The sequence below is a fragment of the Convolutriloba macropyga genome, chromosome 1 (assembly GCF_964194025.1).
Source record: "Convolutriloba macropyga chromosome 1, txConMacr16.3, whole genome shotgun sequence".
Classification (NCBI taxonomy): domain Eukaryota; kingdom Metazoa; phylum Xenacoelomorpha; order Acoela; family Convolutidae; genus Convolutriloba; species Convolutriloba macropyga.
This window is the reverse complement of record NC_134468.1, coordinates 20,798,496-20,823,007: the sequence shown is the minus strand read 5'-3', so window position 1 is coordinate 20,823,007 and position 24,512 is coordinate 20,798,496. Positions and strand designations below refer to the sequence as shown.

Below are 24,512 nucleotides of genomic sequence, written 5' to 3'. Positions count from 1 at the left end.
ACTTAAAAAGTCAACAATGATAAATATGACTCATTCCACAGAAAACAGATGAGACAGTATATCAGCATCAGATACTCAAAATTAACGTCTGATGTCGATCTATATAATCTCATTAATCAATCGAAATAATTTTTCCTAAAAAAAGACAAACACACAAATTTTCCGCCAAAATTCTCTAATCATGGATCTTCTAGAAGCACTTAAAAGTACGAAACCTGCTTAGAAGCCATCAAATCGAGCAAAAGTTTCAAAAGTTTCTAAAACTTGCAAAAGATGCGGGACATTTTCTGAAAACACGCAAAGAATTTTTAGTATCGACTATTTTCCAGAATTGGCTGAAAAAAAGCCCTGACAAGAATATTGTGAACAGAATTATAGTGGTTTTATATGGTATGGTGTAATGAAACACAAGAAAATGTTTTTTTTCTTTTGCTATGATAGAGTTCTTTTAATTACAAAAAATTTCCCCATTTTGACTTGCAAGATTATATTAGTACAGAGAAAAAAGGAATTCAAGCTATTTAACGAGACCAAGAGCTCAAAATGATTTTCTTCTGAAACAGGGAAACTTAATAGAGGAGTGTCAATAGACCAGTGGAACTTCCGCTTGACTACCGTATCTGCTCCTTTTAGTGTCGGATTTTCCGCTTTCTGGTTTTTCGAAGGGCGTTTTTTCTCATTATTAGCTTAGCTTCTTCACATTGTCAATGTTTTACGTATAAGAGTCTTGATTTCCAAGTTTAGCTCTGAGTGGACTTGACTGTAATCTTTTACAAAGTTTTTTTGTCTTTATGCTTTCGTTTTGACAGAAGTCTTTCCCAATATGCAGAATATGAATACCTTTTTTCTTCATTGCATTATAGACGGTTGGTTTCGCGTTACTCGTGCGCTAAACTATCACGATAACCTTATTCTTTTTTTAATAATTCTACTTTTTCGACTAATTATAGCAATTTTCGAGAAGCGATTAAGCAAATTCATAACGCTTCAGTTTTAATAGATTTAAATACGTTATCTAAATAAATTTTGTGGTTTATTTGCAGTGTGGTTTAATCCAGCAGGGGATATTTAGTAGTTTTACAGCACATGATGATCTTTGCTATTTTTGACTACTGTAAATTTAGTACATATAAATTGAAGTAGACTTGTCTTCTCCCATTTGCGCTCCCGTTTTCACTAACAGCTCTTTAAAAACAACGGGGTTTTCTATCGGACTTTTAAAAATTGGAGGTTAATTCGAAAGTGTCCAATATTTACGAGCGAAATGCACCTCTAACTAAAAATACCATCTACTTACGGCCAAAAGCAGAATTTTCCAATCAGTTTCTCGTACTAGTTTGTTTTGCTATCGTCTGCGCTGCGCTTTTCAAATTTAGGTTGGATTTTTAGCAAACGAAAAACTTAATTGAATTCTGAGCTCAACTTTGCTGCTAAAAATCTTGAGAGAGTTTGATTATTGAATTTGAATTGGTTTATATAAAAGATTGAACTGTTACGTGCTTATCAAACAAATGATTGTATGAACAGAATTGAACGTTCATGCATCGGAAAAGTGAAAAAGAAGGAACAGACGTAAACTAACAAACGGGAAATATGGATTGAAGTTTCAAAAAAATAATGAATTGAGGGCAAACTAAATTGAATCAAATAATGCATCATATTAATTTTACTGCACTTAACTGACTGATGATGTCCATGTAATACATTACCCCCAGAAGTTTGATGAAAAATGTACAAAAATGAGATTTTTTAATAATAGTAACATATTTGTAGTAACACATCCTGTTATATCTGTAGGAGCAATTTATGTACTGGTTATCATAGCTAGTGATAATGGTAAAATACCTTTTAAATTTGAGTTTTTCGAACAGTTTATTATTATTCATTATTCAACTCTGGTTTGTATACCGTCCTTGATATAATATTGTTGGATGTCGGACTCCTGTTGCCATCCTCGCATCACGCGTGTTACATTGTTTTTTGAAGACGAAACCCCCATGCCCGGTTCACGTTTCTTTTGCTTAACATTTTATCGCCACTAGCAATATTGCTAATGCGAGTTGTGACTACTAATTTTCCAGGCTTTTTTATCTGTGAGGCGGTGGCGCTATCTAGCTAAATTCTTCGTTCTAAAAATTTTCCGGGCCCATTTGTGCTCAAAAGAGCTTTCAGAGAGAGAGAGAGAGAGAGAGAGAGAGAGAGAGAGAGAGAGAGAGAGAAGAGAGAGAGAGAGAGAGAAACTGGGCGGCTGAGATCGGAAGTTAGGTAGCGTGATTCGAGGTCGTTGCTATTCTTTTCGCGTTCATTCGCGTCACGTGTGGTTCTGGTCGTTTCCCTCTCTCTTTCAATATTGCTTCGATATCTGTTGACTCGGTTGTCATCTGGTAGAATGGCATCTGGCTGAACTGTGTCTTCATCTTTTTTAGATGAAAAGTGTGTGACTGCAAGTCCAAGTTGGCCAAAAGCACTGCAAATGATTTGAGGCTTGAGGACATCAGCTACAACTGTGAAAATTGCGGCTGGTATGTTTCTAGTTCTTGCTTGTAACCCGGGTTCCTATGTCATCCTTTGATCTGATTGGCTTAGTTAGAAAACGGTCGCAATTGCTGTTTGTTTATTTGTCTTAACCAAATCGCTTTTGGGTCACTGTTAGCTACTTACGTCGCAAGTGACTTGTCCAAAATGCTGCATGCCTTTCCTGAATCCTATAAAACTAGTGTAGATGTTTCCGATGTTCAATGGCATATTAAGGCGTTCTTTTTATCAGGATAATTGCTGATTGTAGCAATGACATTGTCTTCTCCACTACTGTAATCTGATTCACATACTCCGCTTCCTTGCAACTATTTCACATAGTTCACGAAATCTATAGGTTGAAATTCTTCCTCTACGGCATAGGTTGATTTCTCGTTACTTTTAGTTCGGGGTACTTCTTTGTTTCTCTTGTTTTAGACAAGCGGCAACAGAGTGGTACATTAATCCACAATTATTGCCTGTTTTGCCTCCTGCAATACATTTTTCTGACCCCGGACACATACTATCCTGCAGTTTGGACAGTAGAATGTTGGTGGTCTAGAACCCCTCGGTTTGTTTCATCAACATTTTTTGTTTTTCTGGATCATTTAAAATATTATGAAGACATCTTTGATGAGTGTTTCTTCTTTTTTCTCAAAGTCACTAGTTTTTTGAGCTTCCCGTATATGTGTTTGACCGTTTCACCTCAGAGATTTTTCTGGCGAGACAAATGAGTCCATCAATTATTTGTTTTCGCAGTCTGATGAATGCTTCCTCTATCAATTTCCAAAACTCTGCTTTTGTTAGTGTGTCTGGTGTGCGGGTTCTTACTGTTAAGAATTGGACGCCCCTCCACACCGATGCTGAGGCAGAGCAGTGAAACGGTTTTACAATCAGCCAATTGCCATGATCTATCCAACACATGTTCCCAATTTCTAACCAGCTTTGAAACTTGTTACGTCAGTTCATTTTCTGTTGAGCATTTTCGGAGTTACATTCCCGTTTTGATTGTGCTGAGGAACCCATGCTTGTCTCCTCGTAGATGGGATCCCGAGGGCACTTCATCCATTTTGGGTTTTTGGCCAAATGGCGTGTTCAAAACATATTTTCTTAAATTAGCAGAACTAAATTGCATTGTTTTCTCCGCTTTTCCAACGAAGAGGTGGGCCAGGAGTGCCGGTGTCTCAAAAACGATGAATCCCCAGGGTAGTTCGTTTCTTCGCTGAGTGCGCCAAGTCATGCTTTATTGTTTTCCTATGGTCCTTCCGGCGACATTAAACACTTTTTAAGTTTGGGTTGCATTCCGCCAGGCGAAATACTTAATTCAATTCTAAACTCAGCTTTGCAGTGCGAAATCAAAAGAGAATTTCATTACTGATTTTGAACTGGCTAAATTAAAAGAAGGAATTGCGAATTGCTTATCAACAAAAGTACGTATGAATAGACATAATCGACCATGCAGCGGAAATTAAAAAAATAATGAACAGGCGTCAACTAACAAGCGGGAATTATGAAATGAAGTCTGGATAAAATAATAAAATGAAGAGCAAAGGATTTTGAAATAAAAATTGCTTTAAATTTTTTTACTGAAAAAAATCAATAGATGATATGCAAGTATCATACAATTCTTTCATTGCGTAATTGATATGCAAATTTCAAAGCTTAATTAGGAAGAAGCTCTTGGCCAGTCATCATCTGTCAAAAAACAAACAAATATTAATTGTCCGAATTATATATCGTAAATACTATGGAAAAACCAGCTGTTATCAAAGCAAAAAGACCTGACAATATAGACGATTTGTTTTTAAACATATAGCACGAACATTATGCAAATCAATACCCCTGCAATTTACTACTTTATCAATGAGGGGAAATGCCCAAACATCTTGAAAAGCAACGAGAATTAACCAGTTGATAAAAAGGCCACAAGAAATCAAACTTGAATATCAGATCAATAATTATAATATGCAGTAATTCTTATTTGCAGGCTTTATGTATAGCGTTTGAAAAACTACAATAAGAAAAATCTTAGAGATCGGTGAATCATCTGTTTCATGATTCACAATTCGAATACAGACCACAAAGATCAACAATTGTTCAAATTTTATGCATCCTCTGTCAGTATAATGGTAAATCTAGAATCAATGAGCTTTTTCTTTCATAAATCGATCTTCAAGAACCATTTGACAAATTACTCAACTACCGGGTAAACAATTACTCTTCAAAATGTGAATAGGAGAAAAAGCTCTTCTTCTAACCGCACATTACTTCGAAGACAGGGAACAATGTGTCAAAATAAACCATTATACATCAGAATTCAGAAGTGTAACCAGTCGTGTATCTCAAGTAAAACCGGAATTAAACGCAGGATCTACTTGAGAAAGAGAAACTCCAAACAAATCGTGCTTAAATTAATTGTAGGGGCAAAAGAAAACTATAAGGAGCGGTTAATTAAACTAGTAATGCTACCATTTTCAATATAATATGAATTACAATTCGGTTCAATGAAAACGATTACAGGAGACAAGGAAAAGTTGGCGAGATAAAAAATTCTCAAAACTCGTCTTTATAGGATTTACAAATTTTTTTGTCACCTGCAATTGTTCAAAATCATTATCAAACAATCAAACGTTTTAGACCCAGAGGAAAACAAATGAAAAATTTGTAGTTAAAAAACTAAATCAATTTTAAAATTTAATGTAAACGTATTTAATTAGCAACACAAACGTTTTCTATATCTATCGTCGTCAGGCAAAATACAGCTTCAAGTTACCCTATTCAAAACTAAAATGAATTAAATTCTCATAAAAAAAATAGTAAAAACTAAGTTCTTGGGAAACTGTTTGTTGGTGAAAACCAAAAACTTCTGCAGTTTTTTGTTTTCCAGTTCCTTTTCAACTATATAATCAAGATCGTTGAATTTAGGTTTTTGAAGTTCTTAGTGACTTTCTACATTTTCAGTAAACTTTTGGGTCATTTCAATGTTTTGATTCGCTAAAATGTAACTTTCAAATTGAGCATTATAACAACTGTTGAGTAGCATTTCATTGTCAACTCCAAGCTACGGTACTCGCGTGTAATCAGTGATGGCTTCTTGTTTGCAATATGTGTGCAATATGTAACGCTTCGAGATTTATGACTTTTTGTGGCACATTGCAGTGATCTATTATACGCCAATCAAAAGCTTGTGATGTGCCTTAACATTCACATACATGCTGATCTACTGATGTGTCCTTTTGTATGTCTGCAAATTTGGCCTATATAGGTGGAGTTGCATCCACTACATTTTATTTCATATTCCACGCGCAATTTCAGATGCTTGTAAAAACAAGACTTTAATGATGGTAATCAGGTTTTTAGTTTCTGTGTTGTGTAGATCACTATGAGATGCGTGATATTTTTTGCAGCTTTTCTTTGAGTCTAATAGTTAATTGGCCTATATTCTGTGAGAAAACTGTGGGTATGTCCTTCTGCTTAAACTTATCGCAGGACTTTATTCCGCTGCTGTTTTTGCGGTCTACTATTGTCACCTGATTAACAATGCCTGACGACCAATTTTCCGGATATTTAATTGTTGCCATGTTTTTTCATTCATTATTAGATAAAAGTAATGCAAGTTGCTTGTAGAGCGAAAAAACCTATGGATAGTATACCCTCTACAGTATTTCTTTTATGCTGGAGGGGAGCGCAGCTAAGGAAGTTTAGAATTGTTCGAGTGTCTGTTGGCTTCTGGTAGCATTTACAAGAAACTTTTCTTAGTTCATCTACGTAGACTGCCATATCCAGTAAGGCTACTTCATGTTTTTCATCCATGTTTCCAATTGTGAATTCCAATTTTTTTTTCAAATTGTTTCCTAGTTGAAGAAAATTATTGGGTCGTGTACTACGGTGCAAATTACGTTGCACAGAGTTTGTGATCTCTTCTGGGGCTACTTTCTAATGCGAAATGACAAAACTTAAACGTTCCTGGAAATTTTTTTTGTGTGCAAAAAGAAACCCTCCTGCTGAACTCGCTGATATAACTCATTTGTAAACTTAATATATGGGTTCTAACACCCCTGTAGTGAAGTACTAAATTCTAATCTACCAATTCTGCTTTTGCAAGTGATTTGACTGTAAAAGTTCAACCCCTGGCTTATAAATTTAATAAACTTGTTACACGTGGAAGTCGATTCTTGTCAATTTTCATTTGGCAGTGGATAAACGGGTTGGTCAAATCACAAAACTGGCAAATTTTTATATGTCACAGTTCGTAGCAACATGTGCTGTTTTAGTTAAAAATGGCCTCTGGCGTAAAAAAGTTGACCACTGGTCTAACAGGATTAGCAGTTCAATCGAAACCTCATGACATGCTGAAGCTCCTTTACAACAAAACATTGATGCACTTAAAGAACTATCCTCAGGTAGCAACTGCTGATTTCCTGGTCCTTCCCATTTTATTCTACCAGCATATTTGAATAGAGCTTACAGCAGCCCTCTCCCATTCCAATAACTGTAATTGTATCATAAGGCGAATTATAATAGGAGAGACTCTACTTCCTCTTTATTTCTTATTTCTTAAGTAAGTATTTCGCAACAGCAACTAAAAACAAGCCTATGCACTTTGATGTGTTCTATTTATATACCGCTTTCATCAAATCTGTACGTTTACGGATTCCTTTGTTTCCCTGTATCTTAGTGTTTTAGATAGTAAACACAATTAATTTTTACAGGAAAGTACCTATAGAGTGTCGACCGAACGTATCATTAACAAGAAGTTGAACTATCTCAAATCTGAGCCGGACCGAGAGAAATTAGAAATACTGTTGGGTGTTCAGTTAGAGGAAGCCATAATTGATGCCCAGCGTGAGGTTGTACTCTCTCGAACTTTGAAACAGTATCAGCCATGGCAGTCGCTGGTTGGAGATGCTCCGCCTTCTCAGTTGGATTGGCCACCCGTCTCTAAGTTTCATCAAAAATGAAAGCATTCTAAATTTTAGCACAGATGACCTAAAACTGAAATTAACTTTTACTAATAAAATCTTTCCGCTCAAATTTCTATTGCAGACAGCTATTTATATGGATAGCTACTTGCCGCTTTTTAATCAGATTTTTATTTTCAGACAAAATGATCAAAGCTATTCTTATTTTCAACAACCACGGAAAACCCAGACTCCTCAAGTTCTACCATCAATATGTGAGTATCTAAATAGATTCTTTATACAACTCTTTAAGATGTGTTCGTTGTAGTTGTTTTTGTTGAATAAATTCTGACATAATTTGTGTCGCAGAATTTGAAAGCATACATTTGAAACGCCATTTATTCTTCCTTTAACGTTTTTTTTTCAGACGGAAGACCAACAGCAGGCCATTTTGCGTGAAGTGTTTCAAATAGTTTCCAAGAGAGAAGACAATGTGTGCAATTTCTTAGAATCCGTGTCATTGTAAGAGCTTCTGCCCTCCTTAATTAATTTTTTCTCTATTGCTTTCGAATAAACCTTTGTTTTACAGAATAACAGGATCTGACGACAAGCTAATCTACAGACACTACGCGACTCTCTACTTTGTCTTCTGTGTTGATTCCTCGGAAAGTGAACTTGGAATTCTAGATTTAATCCAGGTTAGTCTATCAAATAAAATACAGTGCAAATGTCAAAAATGGGCGGAAACTCAAATTAGTCAGAAAACGGGCGAAGTTTTGTTGACTGTAATTGAACTTCTACAACCAAAGATTTTGGGTCTATTCTGTTTCGACCTAGTCTTTTATCCCCCACATGCAATTATGTTTTTATATAGCATGGTACTATGTGAAAAATAGTACTGGCGCCTTTGGTGTAAAAGTTGTATTCCCACTCAGTTAGTCTTTAAATGTTACGAGTCCACCGTTCTTCTTTTAACTTTGTTCCACCGAATCATCTTTTAACTTTGTTCCATTGAATCATGCGCAACCTAGAAAAAAACAGCGTTGCCTTGGTCACTGTGGTTCTTAATTCAAATATTTAAGCTTTTGGTGACTAGTTCGAAAGAGAAGTTAATCGCACTAATCTTTGCTAATCTTTGTTCATCGGTATAAAGTGCGTGCATCTTGAAAAATTTTTGAAAGCAGGTGACAAATTGATATTCTACGTTGGTCCCCTAACAACCCTTGTACATCGATTTTCATCTGTCAATGCCAAAAGTGTCGTGAAAACCCCTTGATGTTGTGGAGTAACCTCGGGACTACCGTCCCAGTGGGCTCACCCACGAAGTAATAAAAATAATAAGGAGGCTCGGTAATGTGCGTACGCACATAATGTTCCGACCGGCTCATCCACATTCTTGATTTAATTGGCTACCAAATTATAAATAGATAGAAAACTTCAAAAAACATACATATCGTTCAATAAGCCTTAAATGGAATACAATAATGCCACGCTAGAGGGTCGATAGAACTTGTTGTCAATAGGACTACTAGAAAAGAAAATAATAAAAATCAAACAACAAACATTAATTACGACCAAAACTCGTGTCTATATTAAAAAAATCACAACAAAATCAAACTTGCATCAGATAAAACCTAAGCGAAACAAAATAAACTATACTTCAATCGAAAAGTTATTGGACCTAGCTTCAATGCGACTGGGTAACCGGTCGATAAAAAAGAGCAAAAAGGTGGGAAGTTCAAAAATAAGTTTCCATTATTGAAAACAAATAATTTCAAAGTGTTTAATATCATTAGATATTAACTCAAAACGCTAAAACGTTTGTTTATGTCTTCGTAGGAAGCAATTGAGACCTATCATTATTCAGTGTACCTCATACGACTACAAAATTAAGGACCGATACCGGCAAAATTACAGTTCAAAAATTACAGCTCAAGAATGGCAGTGAAGGCGTTATAGCCAAAAATCTATCACTTAGAGCATCAAAACTGTGCAATTGTTCAACTTTTCAAAGTCAATGGGACCTATCATTAATACTATAAATTAAAAAGAAAACAAATCCTTTGAAATGTACAAATATCTAAAAATCTCAAACAGTTTGAAATCTCCCAGTAACAGTAGTAACAAGTCGAGAAACAAATGCTTGAAATTAAATTGATTAAAAAGATTAAATAATAGCTCACTGGAAACGGGTTGTGACCTGTCTTTACAGCAACTAAGCTACAAATCGACCGAGAAACAATTTAAAATGGCGAAGCTCAAAAAATGTTTTTGAAAACATGTATTTTCAAAAGTCATAAGACATAGGATCTCAAAAAAGAGATGGGTTAAGTGCAACACTTCAATGAGCCAATCGCGCGTATCATTATTGAGACTAAGTCACGAGACAACAAAGAACAAATACAGGCAGAAGCCCAAACTTTGCAAGCTATTTTTGCGACACCACAGTGTTCAAGGCTCTATACTTATAGAATGTTATCTGCAGCAACTGTAAATTATCACTTGGTTCTCGTCTGAACATCAACGGGTCTTCCTTTTGAAAAGACTACGTAGAAATCACAACAAAAAGACCCAAAAACAAAACAGCACAGAAATCTCGAAAAAAATTTTCATGAAACTAAATAGTCCGAGCCATCTGTCAAAACACATAACGAACCGAGAAACTAATGTTTGAATTAACAAAAGTAGTAAAGTTTTGTATTAGTGAGGTTGAGTTACATGGTGAGAAAAATTAAAGCAAAATGGAGGCAGTTGAAGTTAATTTGAAAGTCAGTAAAACAAATAGCTACTAACTGAAGTCTGTAAATAGTACCAGTTATACTTCCTGGGGAAGCAGTTGAGACCAATGATTCTAAGGTTTATGCCGTACAACAACAAAAAGAAAGACAAATATAGGCAAAAAATAAAAGTCCTAACTTTTTCGAGAGACTTGTGTCTCAGCCCAATAGCATTAACTACTTAACAAAAATAATTAACTTATTCAGATGCGCCTTTTTTCAACACTTGTGCAATTTCCCCAACTATTTTTTCCTTCGATTGGACCCGTTAATGATGTGATAATTCGGCAAGGAAATAAGATGAACTTATAAAATTTTCAATTATGCTCAAAATGCAAAAATTTGAAAACTCGTATAAAAACCAAGAAACCATTAGTTAATTTTGACATCGTTACAGACAATAATTTTTAACCCAACAGGAAGTGAATTTCTGCCTGTTTTTTACCTAGAATACGACAGAAATTGGGAGAAATAATATAAAATAATGGAGAAGTTCAAAAATTCACCGACATTTTTTAAAAACAAATAAATACAAAGTCATAAGAGACATTAGATAACAACTGAAAACCTTGTCTAGGGTCACTTATACTTTTCAAAAAGCCAATTGGATCTTTGATTGGGGAGACTAAGTTATTGGACTACAAAAAGTATAACAAATGGAAGCAAAACATAAGAAGAAATACATAAAATTTTACGAAAGCAATTGGTTAGTCATAAAAACCATGAGCTCAACTCCGAAACCTTAGTGTGGTCTTTGGGCCTCTATTTTGTTAATAGCATCTTTCTATAATTGAACCTTGATTTGAGATTCTTGTCATTATTTTATATAAAAAAACTTCAAATGCGGAAATATTTAGAAAAAAGTAGCGCCCATTAAAATCTAAAATTTTTTCAACCGTTAGGATCCATGGTGAGATCAAGATCAGCTCTGCTAATGCTGCGTGGCTAAGAAAAAACTCAATTGTTCAAATGATTGCGAAATAGATCGGTTTTTGAACCAATTTTTTCAGTATATCAAAAATAAATAATACATGTAATGATGGAGTTTAAATTTGCCAAAAACTGGCTATATTATCATTCCAGAAAACTTTTAATTTCAGTGGGAGTACAATTAGCTCGTGTTGAGCTTACAAAGAGTCTCACCGCAGTTTCAGGGTGTCCGCTTTAGCAAATTTAAAGAATGAGCATTAAAAAGCGTATTTGGTCCCATTTTGACGAGAAAGTCTTGAGTTTTGAAAAAAAATTTTAGCAAAATTTAGTCAAGAAACACGGATCGAACAACTCAGCAACCGTACTATATCTTCAAAGCTAAAATCAATAACACTCGTTAACATCGGTAACATATTTTACCAAAAATTGACGAAAATTTGAAAAAAATACGGAAAATGTGAATAAAAACAAGGTAATGTCGTCTACTATTCACAAAACTTTTAAACCTCGATAACTCCTGTGAAAAGGGAAAATAAAAAAAATCTTTTTATTTCCATATTTTACGCCAGACGGGATTTTTAATGATACCACTCACAACTCTCTACGATGCTTATATCGATTGGCCAAAATTGACTGAACAAAAACAACCCATTTGAGTATATAGTTCCTCCCCCACTAAAGTGCGTCGGAACAATATAGTGAACTTTAAAATATGTGCTGCCTGAGTCACAATTTTTCTTGGCTTCTGCATTACGATTTTTACCATCTCCAACAGGTGTTTGTGGAGACGTTGGACAAGTGTTTTGAGAATGTGTGCGAACTGGACTTGATATTCCACGTAGACAAGGTTCACTACATTCTGCAGGAGATAGTGATGGGTGGGATGGTGTTGGAGACGAACATGAACGAGATTCTATTACGTGTGAACGAACAGGAGAAAATAGAAAAACAGGAGGTTAGTGATGCAACTCTGGAGAAATATTATTGTATGCACGCACTTCAAGAGAGCTTTCGGAATGACTGAAATTCTATAACACAATTCAGTAACCTCGAATCAGTTATGCTATCCGAGTGACGGCTTTTCCTGTTAATTTCGATTATTCGCACTAAGTCTTTACGCAGGCTGTTTTCAATTTTAAAAGCAGGTTTCATTTAAATTTGAAAGGTTCGGACGCCGAATTTTTGAATGCTCCTCTAATGTGTTCTCGACAAACGAAACTCTTACTGCATCTAATTTCGATGAAGCAAGCAAGAATTTCAGCTGCCAGTAGAATTGAGATTGACCAATTTTTAGTTTTGTACTAAATGCTGTATGGAGAAGATAGAGAAATTGAAATGAATAACAAGAACGTTTTTTTTTCTTGTTTATTTTTTTGTGTGTTTTCAAGCTGCGATGAGCAAATCGTCAAGCTATTGGAAACAAATTCTACGTAGAAACCAAATTGACAGCTATACAAGCCCCCAAAATTTTATTAATACCCGCACAGCGATAGCTGAATCTATATTTGGCCTTCTCTTGGTTTTTCAAAGATTTTGAATCTGTTCACACATTTTCATGATTTTTGAAGTCAAATAGGAGTAGTGATTTGGTCACGCCGAAACAGGAAGTGGAGCGAAAAAGCGAGTGGTTGTGCGGCGTGAAATTTTTTTGCTCTAAATTTAAAGTAAAGCGAGAAAACCGTGTTTGAACAAATATTCGCTTTCTCGCTAGTGGTTTTTTATTCACATGCGGCAATTTCACATTGATTTTTACTGTTTTTTTTCAATTTTTTGGATTGGATTTTTTTCTTAATGGTTTTTCCTATCCATTCATAGTCCGTTCTAGGTCTAGTTTTCTGTTAAGCCAATGAAAATTCTTTGGATTGTACGTCAGGACTTGTCCTGCTAAGTTTTTTTATTTCGTCGTCGCGATTTTTGTCACAACCAAATGACGTCACAACCACTTCAAATCTGCTTTTTGTTCATGCAATTTCAATTGAACTGCGTGTGTGACGTCATCTTTCGCTCTTAGTGGAGCGAGTTTATTTGTTCATTCGCATGATTAAATTTTTGGTCACACTTGACTTACTCACTCTCAAAAATGACTTCCTCTCTTTGAAATTGACGTCTATTTACTTTAATTCAAAGAGATAAGGTCAAATGGGTGTATGTCACTCTAAATGAAAATTATTTGAGAGCAGCTATTAGAGGCAGCCATAATTTATACAGATTTTTAATCAAAATATAACATATGAGCCTTCAATGAAAAGACGAATTATTTTGGTCTGTCTTTTTTACTGTTTTTTGATACTTCAAACCTACAAAGCTATTGCAGCTATTTTCTGGCAATCTGCCAGCTGTTTAAAGCTTTGCAATTTACACCAATTGTGTTTAAGTCAGTTTTGAACAAATATTTTAGTACTGAAAGCTCATGAGAATATTTTGCCCTGTGCTAAGTTTCAAAAATGCGTTTTGGGGCTATAAACGTGGTATGACATGACACAGTATCAGTTAAGGTGTAAAAGTTAAAAAACTAAAAAAAATAGCCCAGTTCTTTCAATTTAGTCCAGGATAGCTTAGAAATTGTAGATCCCAATTGTACTAATAACCATTTAAGTCTCTACAAAATCAGTAAGAGGTATTTTAAGAGTTGCTAATAGATATCAGTACTTACTTTTTTGGCAGTTTATTTGCAAAATGTTGTCAGAACTACCCCCAAATTTAGTCTTCGTAATTTAAATCTAGCGACAAATCATTAATGAATCCTCTTTGCGTTAAAACTACTAGCCTTAGAAGTTCTGGTTTTTAAAACCCGACGCGAAGTTAAGAGTACAATTTTGCAGATTAGTGAAACAACATATTTTTTCTTAAAAGTATACAGAAGTTGAAATAAACCGAACGTCTACGATAGTGAAGCAGCCGATTATTTATAGCGGTTTGATTCAAGTATCAAACGTTAGATTTCTTAGTTTGAAAGATTGAACTAAGATGTTGGGTTTTGGGTTTTCGCAAGCGGAATAAAGACGTTTTTAACTAAGTAGAAAAATGTTCTTTTGCAGTTGAGTTTTGAGATTTACAGAAGTGATCTGATTATAGATCAAGATGGTGATTTGGTTTTGGGGATGAAAGAAGGCTAAAAAATTAGCTGTATATATACCCATTATCAGTGCGCGAAAGTCGAGATACAAAACTAATCTTAGCACCATGATTTACAATGGGGGTCGGAAGGGTTACCAAATATAGTTTGCTTCTGCAAATTTCCTAGAAATCATTCGCAGGGTGTACCATAGATGGTATGCACTTCATTTACACTTTTCTAAGAATCCGTTCACATTTCCGGTGGTATCATAATCTTTCAATACCTGCTGGAAAGATTTTACATTAAATGATCTCTCTAATTTTACTTATCTATATTCACGAATTTGAACCAAATATTGATTCTAAGCACCATTTCTTGACGATTCATTCATATAAATTCTGTGATTAAAATCAATTTGCTCTTGTCTTCTGTAATATGTAAGTTAAACTTTTTCTAATTCTCGCTAAGTTCATGACTATAGTTTGGTCGATATTCTAACACCCCCACTCAGACTTGAGCTGATTGCGTAGAATCTGTTCGCATCAAAACAGTACTGAGTACTTCCACCTTCGATTCGGGTAAGGATTTCGAAGATATCGGCTGCCATTTTGTCAGTAGGAATGTAATGAATTGAAATAGTTCCATCTTCCGTCTTGTCCCGAATGAATTAAAATTTTGTCTCAATGTGTTTGCTCCTCTTGTGCATGACTGGGTTTCGGCACAATTTGATACAACTCTGGTTGTCCTCTCCAATTGCTATTGCATGTTTCTGTTGGATGCCGAAACCCTCCATAAGTTGTTCCAGATACAATGCTTTTTGAACTGCTGCTGCCATGCCCTGATATTCTGCTTCTGAAGAAAAGAAGAAAGAGCAACTGTGGCCTGCTTCTTGACACCCCAGCTGAGTGCTGCGCCACTTCCGTTAAGCTTGAAGTAGTATCCCGTCGTTGATTTTCTGTCGTTCACGTCACCAGACCAGTCTGCATCACTTTCCCCCACTAAATCATAACTAGCTTTTTTTGTTTAAGTAAGTTTTAAACCTTTTTGAACCATGGAGATATCGCAGAAGTTGTTTTCTGCACATCCATTGTTGATTGGTAGTTGCATTCGTGTGTCTGGACAGAATGTTGACTGTGAACATGATGTCTAGCCTCGTCTGTATGGCCACATACAGAACTGATCCAACAAATCTTCTGTAAATCCACTGGTCCTCTTCTTCGTCTCCGTTGTGTGCTGTCTGAAGTTTCAAATTCAACATTTGAAACCGCTCAAGCATTGTTTGTATGTAGCGTTCTTGGTGGACTGTGACTTTGCCCTCTTCTCGTCTGATTTTTAGACCCAGAAACCAGTGTAATCTCCCTCTGTTTTCCATGTGAAATGTTGCCTGGAGTGCCTTTTCGACATTGGAAATTACTGTCATGCATCTTGATTCTACTATTTTGTCGTCAACCCAGGCCAAGATGAAGGTGTGACCCTCTGTCTCTGCTCTCGCGAACAAGCAATGATCATTCCTCCTTCTGGTCCACCCCTATATCAGTAGGAAGTTTGCCAGCTCCTTATACCAGTTGGTAGCTGCCTGTTCCAAACCATAAATTGATTTATTCAGTCGACATACTAACTTCTCTCCATCTGATCCTTGTTTTACAACTTCCTGTGGCTTTTCCCGATTCACTTTCTTCCTCTATTGGTGAGTGCAGGAAAGTCGTCTTGACATCAAACTGGTGCATCATATGGTCCTGCTTTGCTGATAGTTGAAGTGGAATCCTGAATGTCTCTGGCTTACAGGTATGCGCAAGTCTCAAATTAGTCCAGTCCTTCCACCTGTTTGAAGCCCTTCGCCACAGCGCGCTTTGTATTTGTCCACTTGACCACTGGGTCCCAATTTTACTTTGTAGACCCATTTGCCGGGTAAGACGTGCCTGTCTGTGGGTAGTCTCACTAGGTTCCAAGTCTCGTCTTGGAGTGCCTTCACCTCGTCCTTCATTGCCCGGTGCCACTGGTCCCAATCGTCACCTTGCTTGGCTTCGTAGACTGTTTTGGTTTCCACATAGTCACCCTCAGTATCATCAAGATGGGTCCTGACTTCTTCAAAAAATTGCGGAACATTTCTTGCTCGTGTCCGTCGTCTGGGCTCTGCCCTGTCCGCTTGCTCCAGTGCCTCTTCAAAGAAGTGAACTGTCTCTAACTCTAAGAAGTCCTCTATGTCACTGTCTTCCAGCGACTCCGAGTCTCTGAGGCTCCCTCTTGTTGCAGTAGATTCTTCGTCTAGTGCTGCTTCCTCAACATTAGAGGCATCTCGTCTGTGTCGTTTCTTGAGTGTTCACGCGCTCTGCGTCATACCACTCCTCCTTTAATGCAGTAGATAAGCCGTGCTCCTCTTTGTCGCCATCGTCTTGATGACCATCATCTGGATGCCAGATATTCAGTTGCTGTGACCTCATCTAGTAGGTTGGGCGTGTGTTGACAGGGATTGAGACCACTTCGGACTTATTGATGATCACATCTCGAACTGCTACCACTTGCGTGTGTTGGGTGCGTACACCAGGTATTCGTTGTCTCCTTCGGTGTAACCCAAACTTTCCGTTCAGTGCCTTGGGTTCAAGTTTGCTGACATTTCTGTCCCGCTTCCTCATGAAGACTGTACAGCCAAAAATAGATAATTTACTAATTGAAAGCTTAGGCTTTGTACCTCGCATCAGCTCTGCTGGGCATTTTTCTTGTCTCACTACCAAGTTACTGATCATTGTTGCTTGGAGACCTGCTGCTCCCCACATCATGTTGGTAAGACCCGAGTCAATGAGCAAGCATCTTGCCATCTCTAACAGTGTCCTGTTGCACCTCTCAGCTAACTCATTCTGTTGTGGCGTCTCTGGTGTGCTCTTCTTCCGTACAATGCCTGCATCTAAACAGTACATCTTGAAATGCTCTGAGAGAAACTCTTTCGCATTGTCTTGTCTTAGCTTCTTGGTCGTCCCCACACTGACAACAAACTTCTTCAGGCTGGCCAGTGCTTCATTGTTTGCCTTAAGCAAATTCAGAAACATAAACTTAATGTATTGGTTTGCAAACACAACGCAGAACCGGAACACTGACAATGACTCTACTCTGAAAAGTCCAATCACGTCTGTGAACAACCTCTCCAGCTTCTCTTCTGCTTGGGTCTCTGCCACGCTTGGTACTGGAGTCTTTGTGATCTTTGTCAATGCGCACACATTGCATACATCATCGAGTTCCCCCACTGTCTCTGGTGCATTCCTGACCACATCCGCTTGATTCAAATGACCCAATCGTCTGTGCAACTTCCTTGCACTGTCAAGTTTCACGCTGTTGGAACCCGTCTTGATTTCTAGAACGCTGCAGGGTAAGTAAAACATAATTTTCTTGTGTTAGTTTTAACTGAGTTCTCTTTTGGAGTTTCATGCAGCTATTTCCTTTCTCGAAAGTGAAGCTATGACCCCACTCTGTGCATCTTGAGACTGATAAGAGGTTTGAAGAATAGTCAGGCGCACACAAAGTAGTTTTGATTTCGCAATGGAATTCCCCTTTGTTTGAGGGTATGATGATCCTCACACCGCCTCTGCCCACCACTGGAAGCTTCTCCGTTGGGATTTCTGACGACTGATTGAATGGGTTCATCCAGGAACTCGTCGATGTTCGTCACTATGTGATCTGTACAACCACTGTCAACTAGCATGACTGCTCTCTTCCACTGGGTAAGAGCTGCCTAGTATTTCTCGTCTCCTGAAGCCAATGTTGGACCCATTTTCACTGACTCATGTTTGCGTCCATCTTTTTGTCTCTTGCATGCCCTGTCTAGATGACCTTTCTCACCACACTTGCTGAATTGTGCTGTTTCCTTCCTCCTGCAGTCCTTGGCAAAGTGTCCCCTCTTGAAGTCACGCTTCACTGGCATTGCCACTGAACCACTTTGTCCCTTGTGTCTCTGTTCTGTGCCCTCATGGAAGTTCTGCAGCCGTTTCTTCAGCCCTGTGAAATTCGTTGCAGTGTTGAAGCTTTACTGTATAACAAAACTTTCATACCTCATTGGCAGACCATTGGGGACCTAGGCGTTGAAGAGGGTCCCTGAGACTGCTTCACCTGCTTCTTGTAGCCTTGTGAGCAAATCCTGTCCTCTGATGAAGAAGCTATCCAAATCGTCAACATCTTCGAGCTGCAGTCGAGCAAGCTGTGCCACCAAAGTCACCACTGTCGGCGTCTCCACACTCTAAAACCTGTCTCGCAAAAGCTTCCAAGCCTTTGCTCCATCTCCAATGCCGTCATCTCCCACGCAGTCTTATCTCATCAGCATGAGGGTTGTTGCATCTAGAGTCAGTGCCAGATGGCACCACACATTGTTCCGTTTCTCCTTAATGTCTGCAACTTCCTTCTCATATGCATCCTTCAGCACCTTGTAGTTCTTCTCATCATTGCTCGCCCCATTAGCTAGTGGTGCAGGCTCATTGGGTTGCTCCTCTGTCCCAAGTAGTGATTTGTAGAGTCCCTTCTTCTGCATCGTTGCCACAAATCTTTTGCTCCAGATAGAAAAGTCCTGTTCCTTTCCTGTGTTGGTCAGCAGCTTCAGTGTTTGTTGATCCATCGTAGTTTGTGCAGGCAAAACGGTTGTGGAAAATGTACTAAAAAGAAAATGTTTATGACTGTCAACAAAAATTTAGTTTTGTTTTAGAAATTAGTTTTATGACTTAGAAAATTGCTGGGCCCATAACCTGTTGGGTTATGGGTTTTCGCAAGCAGAATAGAAAGCGTTTTTAACTAAGTAGAAAAATTAACTTCTCAATTTGAAAGAATAACAAGAATGGTATTTTAGAATCATAAGACAAAGAAGTGAAAGTCTATTTTTGTCGTAAACTTTGTGTCCTATGGGACACTATGTTTAGGACAAAAAATTAGGACTTTCACTTCTTTGTCATTGTGCAGTCTTTGAAGCTAAGCTTTCTGCCTCGAAGTTTTAATGGCTGATGAAATTGTACCCTGGGTTCTCTAAATTCAATTAGAGCTTTCGGCATACTATACCCTACGTATGCGATTCATCGAAACTGCTTTGAAGACATACATTTATAGTGTGAAGTTTATGCATTTATAGTTCTTAGAGTTTGAATCCCACCCATTTACTTCCACTCCCCCAACCCCAATCCTCACATTAGCACCCTCCACATCGTTCCACCTGTAATCCAACGTATTTCGCCCCTGCTCGCCACGTGTCCCCTCATACCACTGTGTGCCCCCCCCCCCCCCACACACACACACACAGCTCTCACCCCATGCCCCTTCAATTAGGCTAACACGAGCCTCCCTAAACCGTAGCTAGTTACTGAGAGCCATCGCTTGAGAGCAGTTCTCCCGACGTTAGTCGGCTAGGTTTTAAAATTTTGCCCAGTTCTCTGCACGTTCTGCGGTAGAAATGTAACTGCCATGTCTCGACGTTTTGTTCGCAAAACGACTTCTCAACCTATTTCCACTTTTATTATTATTGGGCATTTTAATCAATTCGACATTGTAGTCTAATGGTTTGTGAGAACTAATCTTTGTGTGAGCAGAAGAAAGTTTTGTCGACGAATGAGCAAGTAGTGAGGATCAGAACCCCGATGGGACCTACGAACAGCGAGATCCTCAAACTTCCTTATCAGTCGGGAGTGCTCTGACTGAAGAACAAAATCCCTCATTCTCCAAATTATATAAAAAGTTATTGTCAAATGAGCACTGGAAAGGTTTAATCATCTCCTGTAAATGCTCTCGATCTCAACTGCTTTTCTACATACGCTTTTCTCATCCTCTCATTTGTATCTGTCCAGTATTAAACACTGATATCGTTAAGATTCAGTACATTGACAGTGTTACATAATCACGTATAAACTGTTACACAAGAGTTTTGTGGCTTGATTGATATCATTCGTTTATGAGCTCCTAGATTACAGCAGTAAAGCTAGTATAATTAAGTACAATGCAATAAATTGAACCTATAACATGGTTTGTGCATAATCATTATATCAGAAATGCAGAAATTTTAGATTGCTGACAAGAAAGCATTGGTGAGCTTGTCCCAGATACTGAGCTCACTTTCTGTGATTAATTCTAATCAAGAATTCTAATCAAGAAATACGGTATTTAGGCACCTTATGTGCTGAAGCTTTCATAATTAGTCCTTGTCTTATGAATTGCTTAACCTTAGTCCAACGTGGGGTGGGTCAAGTTTACATAAGATTTAACGGCACTGATAAATTTAAGTTCTATAAAATTAACTGTTCGAGTTAACGCAAGTTACAGCTAGTTTTATCGATTCTTCACAATAGCAGTTTTTCCCGGGTGATCTGAAGCCAGCTGTGGCCTAACGCTTTTCCGGTGCGAGCACGCAAAAATCTCAATTATTGTTCCAACATTTTTTCAAAATGGGGGTGTATATATATATATATATATATATATATATATATATATATATATATATATATGCGAGGCGGCTTTTTTTCCTGCTGTCAAGTAATAACGTTTTGTTTGCGCAGCGTAGAGAAAGAAAGAAAAGATCATTTTGTAGACCATAAATGCTACTCCTGATTTTTATTATTAGCCGAGAAGCGACATCGAGGCTATTATTGATCTCATTGTAGTTTTATGACTTGAAAAGGTGTATTGGTGTTCTACAAGTTTTTTTTTTAGCTGCAGCAAGATTGTGCATGACTTCTGTTTTCGAAAATTGAATTTGTTTTTAGTTGTTTTCGAATGAGAAGAAATTATTGTAAACGTGTGCGTATTTTTCATGCAGATTTTTCGCTTGACCGTTTTTGCGCTTTTCTTCTAGAACAATCTTTGACTTCTCACGCATTCGTTGATTTTTGAGTGATTTCAATTGCTCTCTCCAAAATAAAATTTGTTGTTCAAACAAAACCAATTGTTAGAGATACGATGACAAAGCCTTGATAGCCTCTGTCGTGGTGGAAGAATCGGATTCAGGTGGTTGGGGATCGAATCTTACCTTCTTCTGATGTTTTTGCACCCATATAGAGAAATTTACGCTCCGCCTGTCAGAGCAATTTTTCCGACGTTATTCGGTTCATGTGTTGACATTGGATGTTATTAGTGGCTTAATCACTAACACAGTAATTAAGAATTACGGGTACTATTCAAGTTCAGAAGGTCATTTTATGGTGGGGTGAGAGTGTTGGAAGTTTTCTCTGCATTTTTTTAAACAGTTTCTACTGATTTATCAATCACTTAATTTGTGTTCTTCTTTCTTTCTTTGATATTTTTGACTGTGTGGATTGTATAAATTTGGTAATTACTGATCTAAAACTCTGGTAATTACTGATTTAATTCAAAATATAATAGAAGAACTCAAAAACCAAGTTTCGAATAAACAATTTTTTCTGCTTTTCTTGCTGGTTCTTTCTCTTCTTCTTGGTACTCATCTTTTTAATTGTACAGGGTTCTGATATAGTCGAAATGAAAAACACCCAACTCGATTTAAGAACCCAATGTAAACAAAATCAAGTTTTCTTGAACAAGAAAACGACAAAGAACATCGATTTTCATGATTTGCTTAATTTGTTGGCTGATCTGCATTTTCGAGCGTCTGAAGAATTGCTAATTTTATGGTTTGTTAACATGGACCAGCTTAATGGACTAAAAAGATACAGGAACATTGGTGTTTTTTTTTGGATAAGAAAAACACAGATAGGAATTTTTTAATTTTTCCAAAGTTCTGTGGATACGCTAATCTCGGTAAATGCGAACGTTCGTTAATATAATTTTGATCTGACTCAGTTTTACATATCTGAGTGAATGTGAGATTTTTGGGATGAGACAAGAGCACAACAGAAAGCATAATGTTTTGAGAGAAAGGCAATGAAAAATAGTTTTTTATACCTGTTACGTTTCTGTTGTTACTTTTCCTGTTTTTTTAATTTCAAAATTAAGTTTCCAGTGGCATTCGATGGAAACGGTACTTGACTCATCAGTATATTTTTGTTTTATTTGATTAAAACATCAAGGTTTTATTAAAATCTGCTAGAATTTACATCAAACTTAGAATTAATGAGCAATAATTATTTATGAGTTGTTTTTGATTAAAATTATAATTGAACCTCTATGGGATATTTAAATTAAGAGCAACTGAAGAAATGTTTCTTGAGGAAAACGCAAAAATCTTTTTCAACTTTACCTTTAATTCGATTTTCCGGATCCTCAAATCTTTTTCTTATTTATGGTCTGGAGATGGCTTCAACTGATGAGCAGCATGAGTTAGCAATAAATCCTTGAGTTTATTAGGTGTTTAAATTGACAATTTTAAATCAGTTGAGCACATTTTTTTAACTAGGCAATCTGAATGGTCAAAAGGCAAAGTGAAAACAACTTGCACCTCATAATATACAGAGTTTGACTCCATGATACGGTTAGCTTTTTGTTAGAAAAATGGACAATTAATTTAAAAAAAAACTTTTGACGGATACATTGAAATGAAAATCTTCATCAAAAACTTGGCAATTTGCAACTCTAATTTTCGATTATATCTCTTCCTTGAAGATTTTCCTTGAAGATTTTTTCTTTAATTTTCTTGAAATCTTCAATTTTATCTTTTGGTTTCTCTAAAATCCCAAGCTAACGTTGAAGAGCTTTCCCAGCCTATTTGCGTTTGCTTGTTTTTCGCATCCAAGTTTTAGCAATTTGTTGTCTTTGCTTCTTCAAACTAAAATTGATTTAGATGTTATAAGGTTTACAACAGTGAAATTTTTTGAAATTGACGCTTGAGAAATTAAAGGGCTTCAAATTGTTCTTGAATTTTGGAAAGAGCTTTCCCTCTCAGACAAAAAAATTTTGTTAAATTGAGACGTATGTTGGAACATTCTGTGCTACGCACAGACTCGAACGAGCCTTCTCAATATTATTAAACTATTGGTGTTAAATAAATACAGTTTAAGGTTTGTTTCCTCTAGAGCTTCTACCCCCTCTGGTGTCGTCCAAACATTATATGCTTTTGGTAGAACCCGTATCAATAATGAAGTCTTATTCAATTCAAAAATCGCAGGGCGCTTTATTTGGTGTCATTTGTTGTTTCAACCGGGAAATTGTTGATTCATACTGGTGTCATTTTGTATGCAGAATATTGAAATTGGAGATAGAACGTCTCATATTTTTCAGGCTGGCTTACAAGCAGTACCAGGGAAGGCAATATCTGCAGTCAAAAACATGGAGATGCCGAGACTACCATCTGGTCTGGCCATTCCAGCTCTTGGATCCTTTAAATAAAAGTCATATAAGCATCGACAGATCATCTTCTGCAATTTAGAAATCAGTATTCCGAATAGCTCTAGAAATCTTTGTGTATAAATTGTTATAAACTGCCATATTTAATTTGCATGTTGCCATTGTATATGTTGTTCAACTTTTTAATTGTATTATTTGAATCGGAAATTGGGATTTTTGTTGAAATAAATTGAATTATGAACAAATAATCTCAAAGTAGGCGTTCAAAGTAGCAAAAGTGTTACTTTCTTGGCAAATGAGCTAATTATGATCTAGGTTGTCACGAAATAATTTTCAGATTAGCTGTAAAAATTCACTGTCAATCGTTTCATTATTCTTGCAACATTTTTTTCCTAAGAAATGGAGTGCACGTGACAGGTACCTTTTTGAAATTATTTTTGAAATAATGATGTTTCCAAAATCCGTTTTCATTTTGTTTCGTTTTATATGAAAAACTGGCTGCACTTGAAATTTGTTCTTAGTTGCTCGCAAACAAACTTTGCAGATATTATTTGGTCAGTTTTTATGTTATGTAATGTTGATGGTGATGATCGAACATCTTGAGTTTGATTACTGTTGTGAATTTTAGATGAACGCAATTTTATTTCATCAGAATTAACCAAAATTTAAATTCGATTAAAGATTGTCCGAAGTTGGCTCTGGTGAAAGTTTGTTTGAAAATTTTTTCAAATGAAAATCATTAGTGCCAAAATGAAGAATCATAGTAGAGGTATAGCCACCCCTGCTATCACATTCTTCATTTTGCGTTTATAAGTGGTGGAATCAAAGTTGAGCAAAGAGATGGACTTTTTTCGTCATATTAATTCTCTGATGTCACTAATATATGAAGCTGGCGGAATCAAGTTTTTTGTGGTTGCCCTCAAGGGATATGAAAAATGACTTTGCAATATTTTCACAACAATTGCCGCTTTTGTGTAACTTCTTGCCAAATTGCTTCTTGAAAGTTTCACAAATAGTCGGATAACAACTTTTGATCAGTGGTAATATATTTCAAAAGCACATTTCTGAAGCAACAAAATTATCAATGTTATCGCAAGAGAAAATACAATTATCCTCGAC

The 24,512-nt window shown here is 36.7% G+C and overlaps 2 protein-coding genes across 4 annotated transcripts; both read left to right on the top strand.

Moving 5' to 3' along the window:
* Positions 1-6,791: 6,791 nt before the first annotated feature.
* On the top strand, positions 6,792-7,534 carry LOC142336316 (NADH dehydrogenase [ubiquinone] 1 alpha subcomplex subunit 5-like). Its single transcript, XM_075385065.1, has 2 exons — positions 6,792-6,917; positions 7,227-7,534. Exons 1-2 carry the CDS (start codon positions 6,795-6,797, stop codon positions 7,473-7,475), a joined length of 372 nt encoding a protein of 123 aa, XP_075241180.1. The 5' UTR covers positions 6,792-6,794; the 3' UTR covers positions 7,476-7,534.
* Positions 7,535-7,536: 2 nt separating this feature from the next.
* On the top strand, positions 7,537-23,600 carry LOC142336306 (AP-3 complex subunit sigma-1-like). Of its 3 annotated transcripts, none has more exons than XR_012758898.1 (6): positions 7,537-7,690; positions 7,843-7,937; positions 8,005-8,113; positions 11,898-12,077; positions 19,736-19,906; positions 23,328-23,600. XR_012758898.1 is itself a non-coding variant. In XM_075385048.1 (6 exons), exons 1-5 carry the CDS (start codon positions 7,622-7,624, stop codon positions 19,838-19,840), a joined length of 558 nt encoding a protein of 185 aa, XP_075241163.1. In that variant the 5' UTR covers positions 7,537-7,621; the 3' UTR covers positions 19,841-19,880; positions 23,328-23,600. The 3 variants fall into 3 exon arrangements, 2 of the variants coding, with proteins under 2 accessions (XP_075241163.1, XP_075241152.1); XM_075385048.1 differs by having other exon boundaries at positions 19,736-19,880; XM_075385037.1 differs by lacking the exon at positions 19,736-19,906.
* Positions 23,601-24,512: the final 912 nt, after the last annotated feature.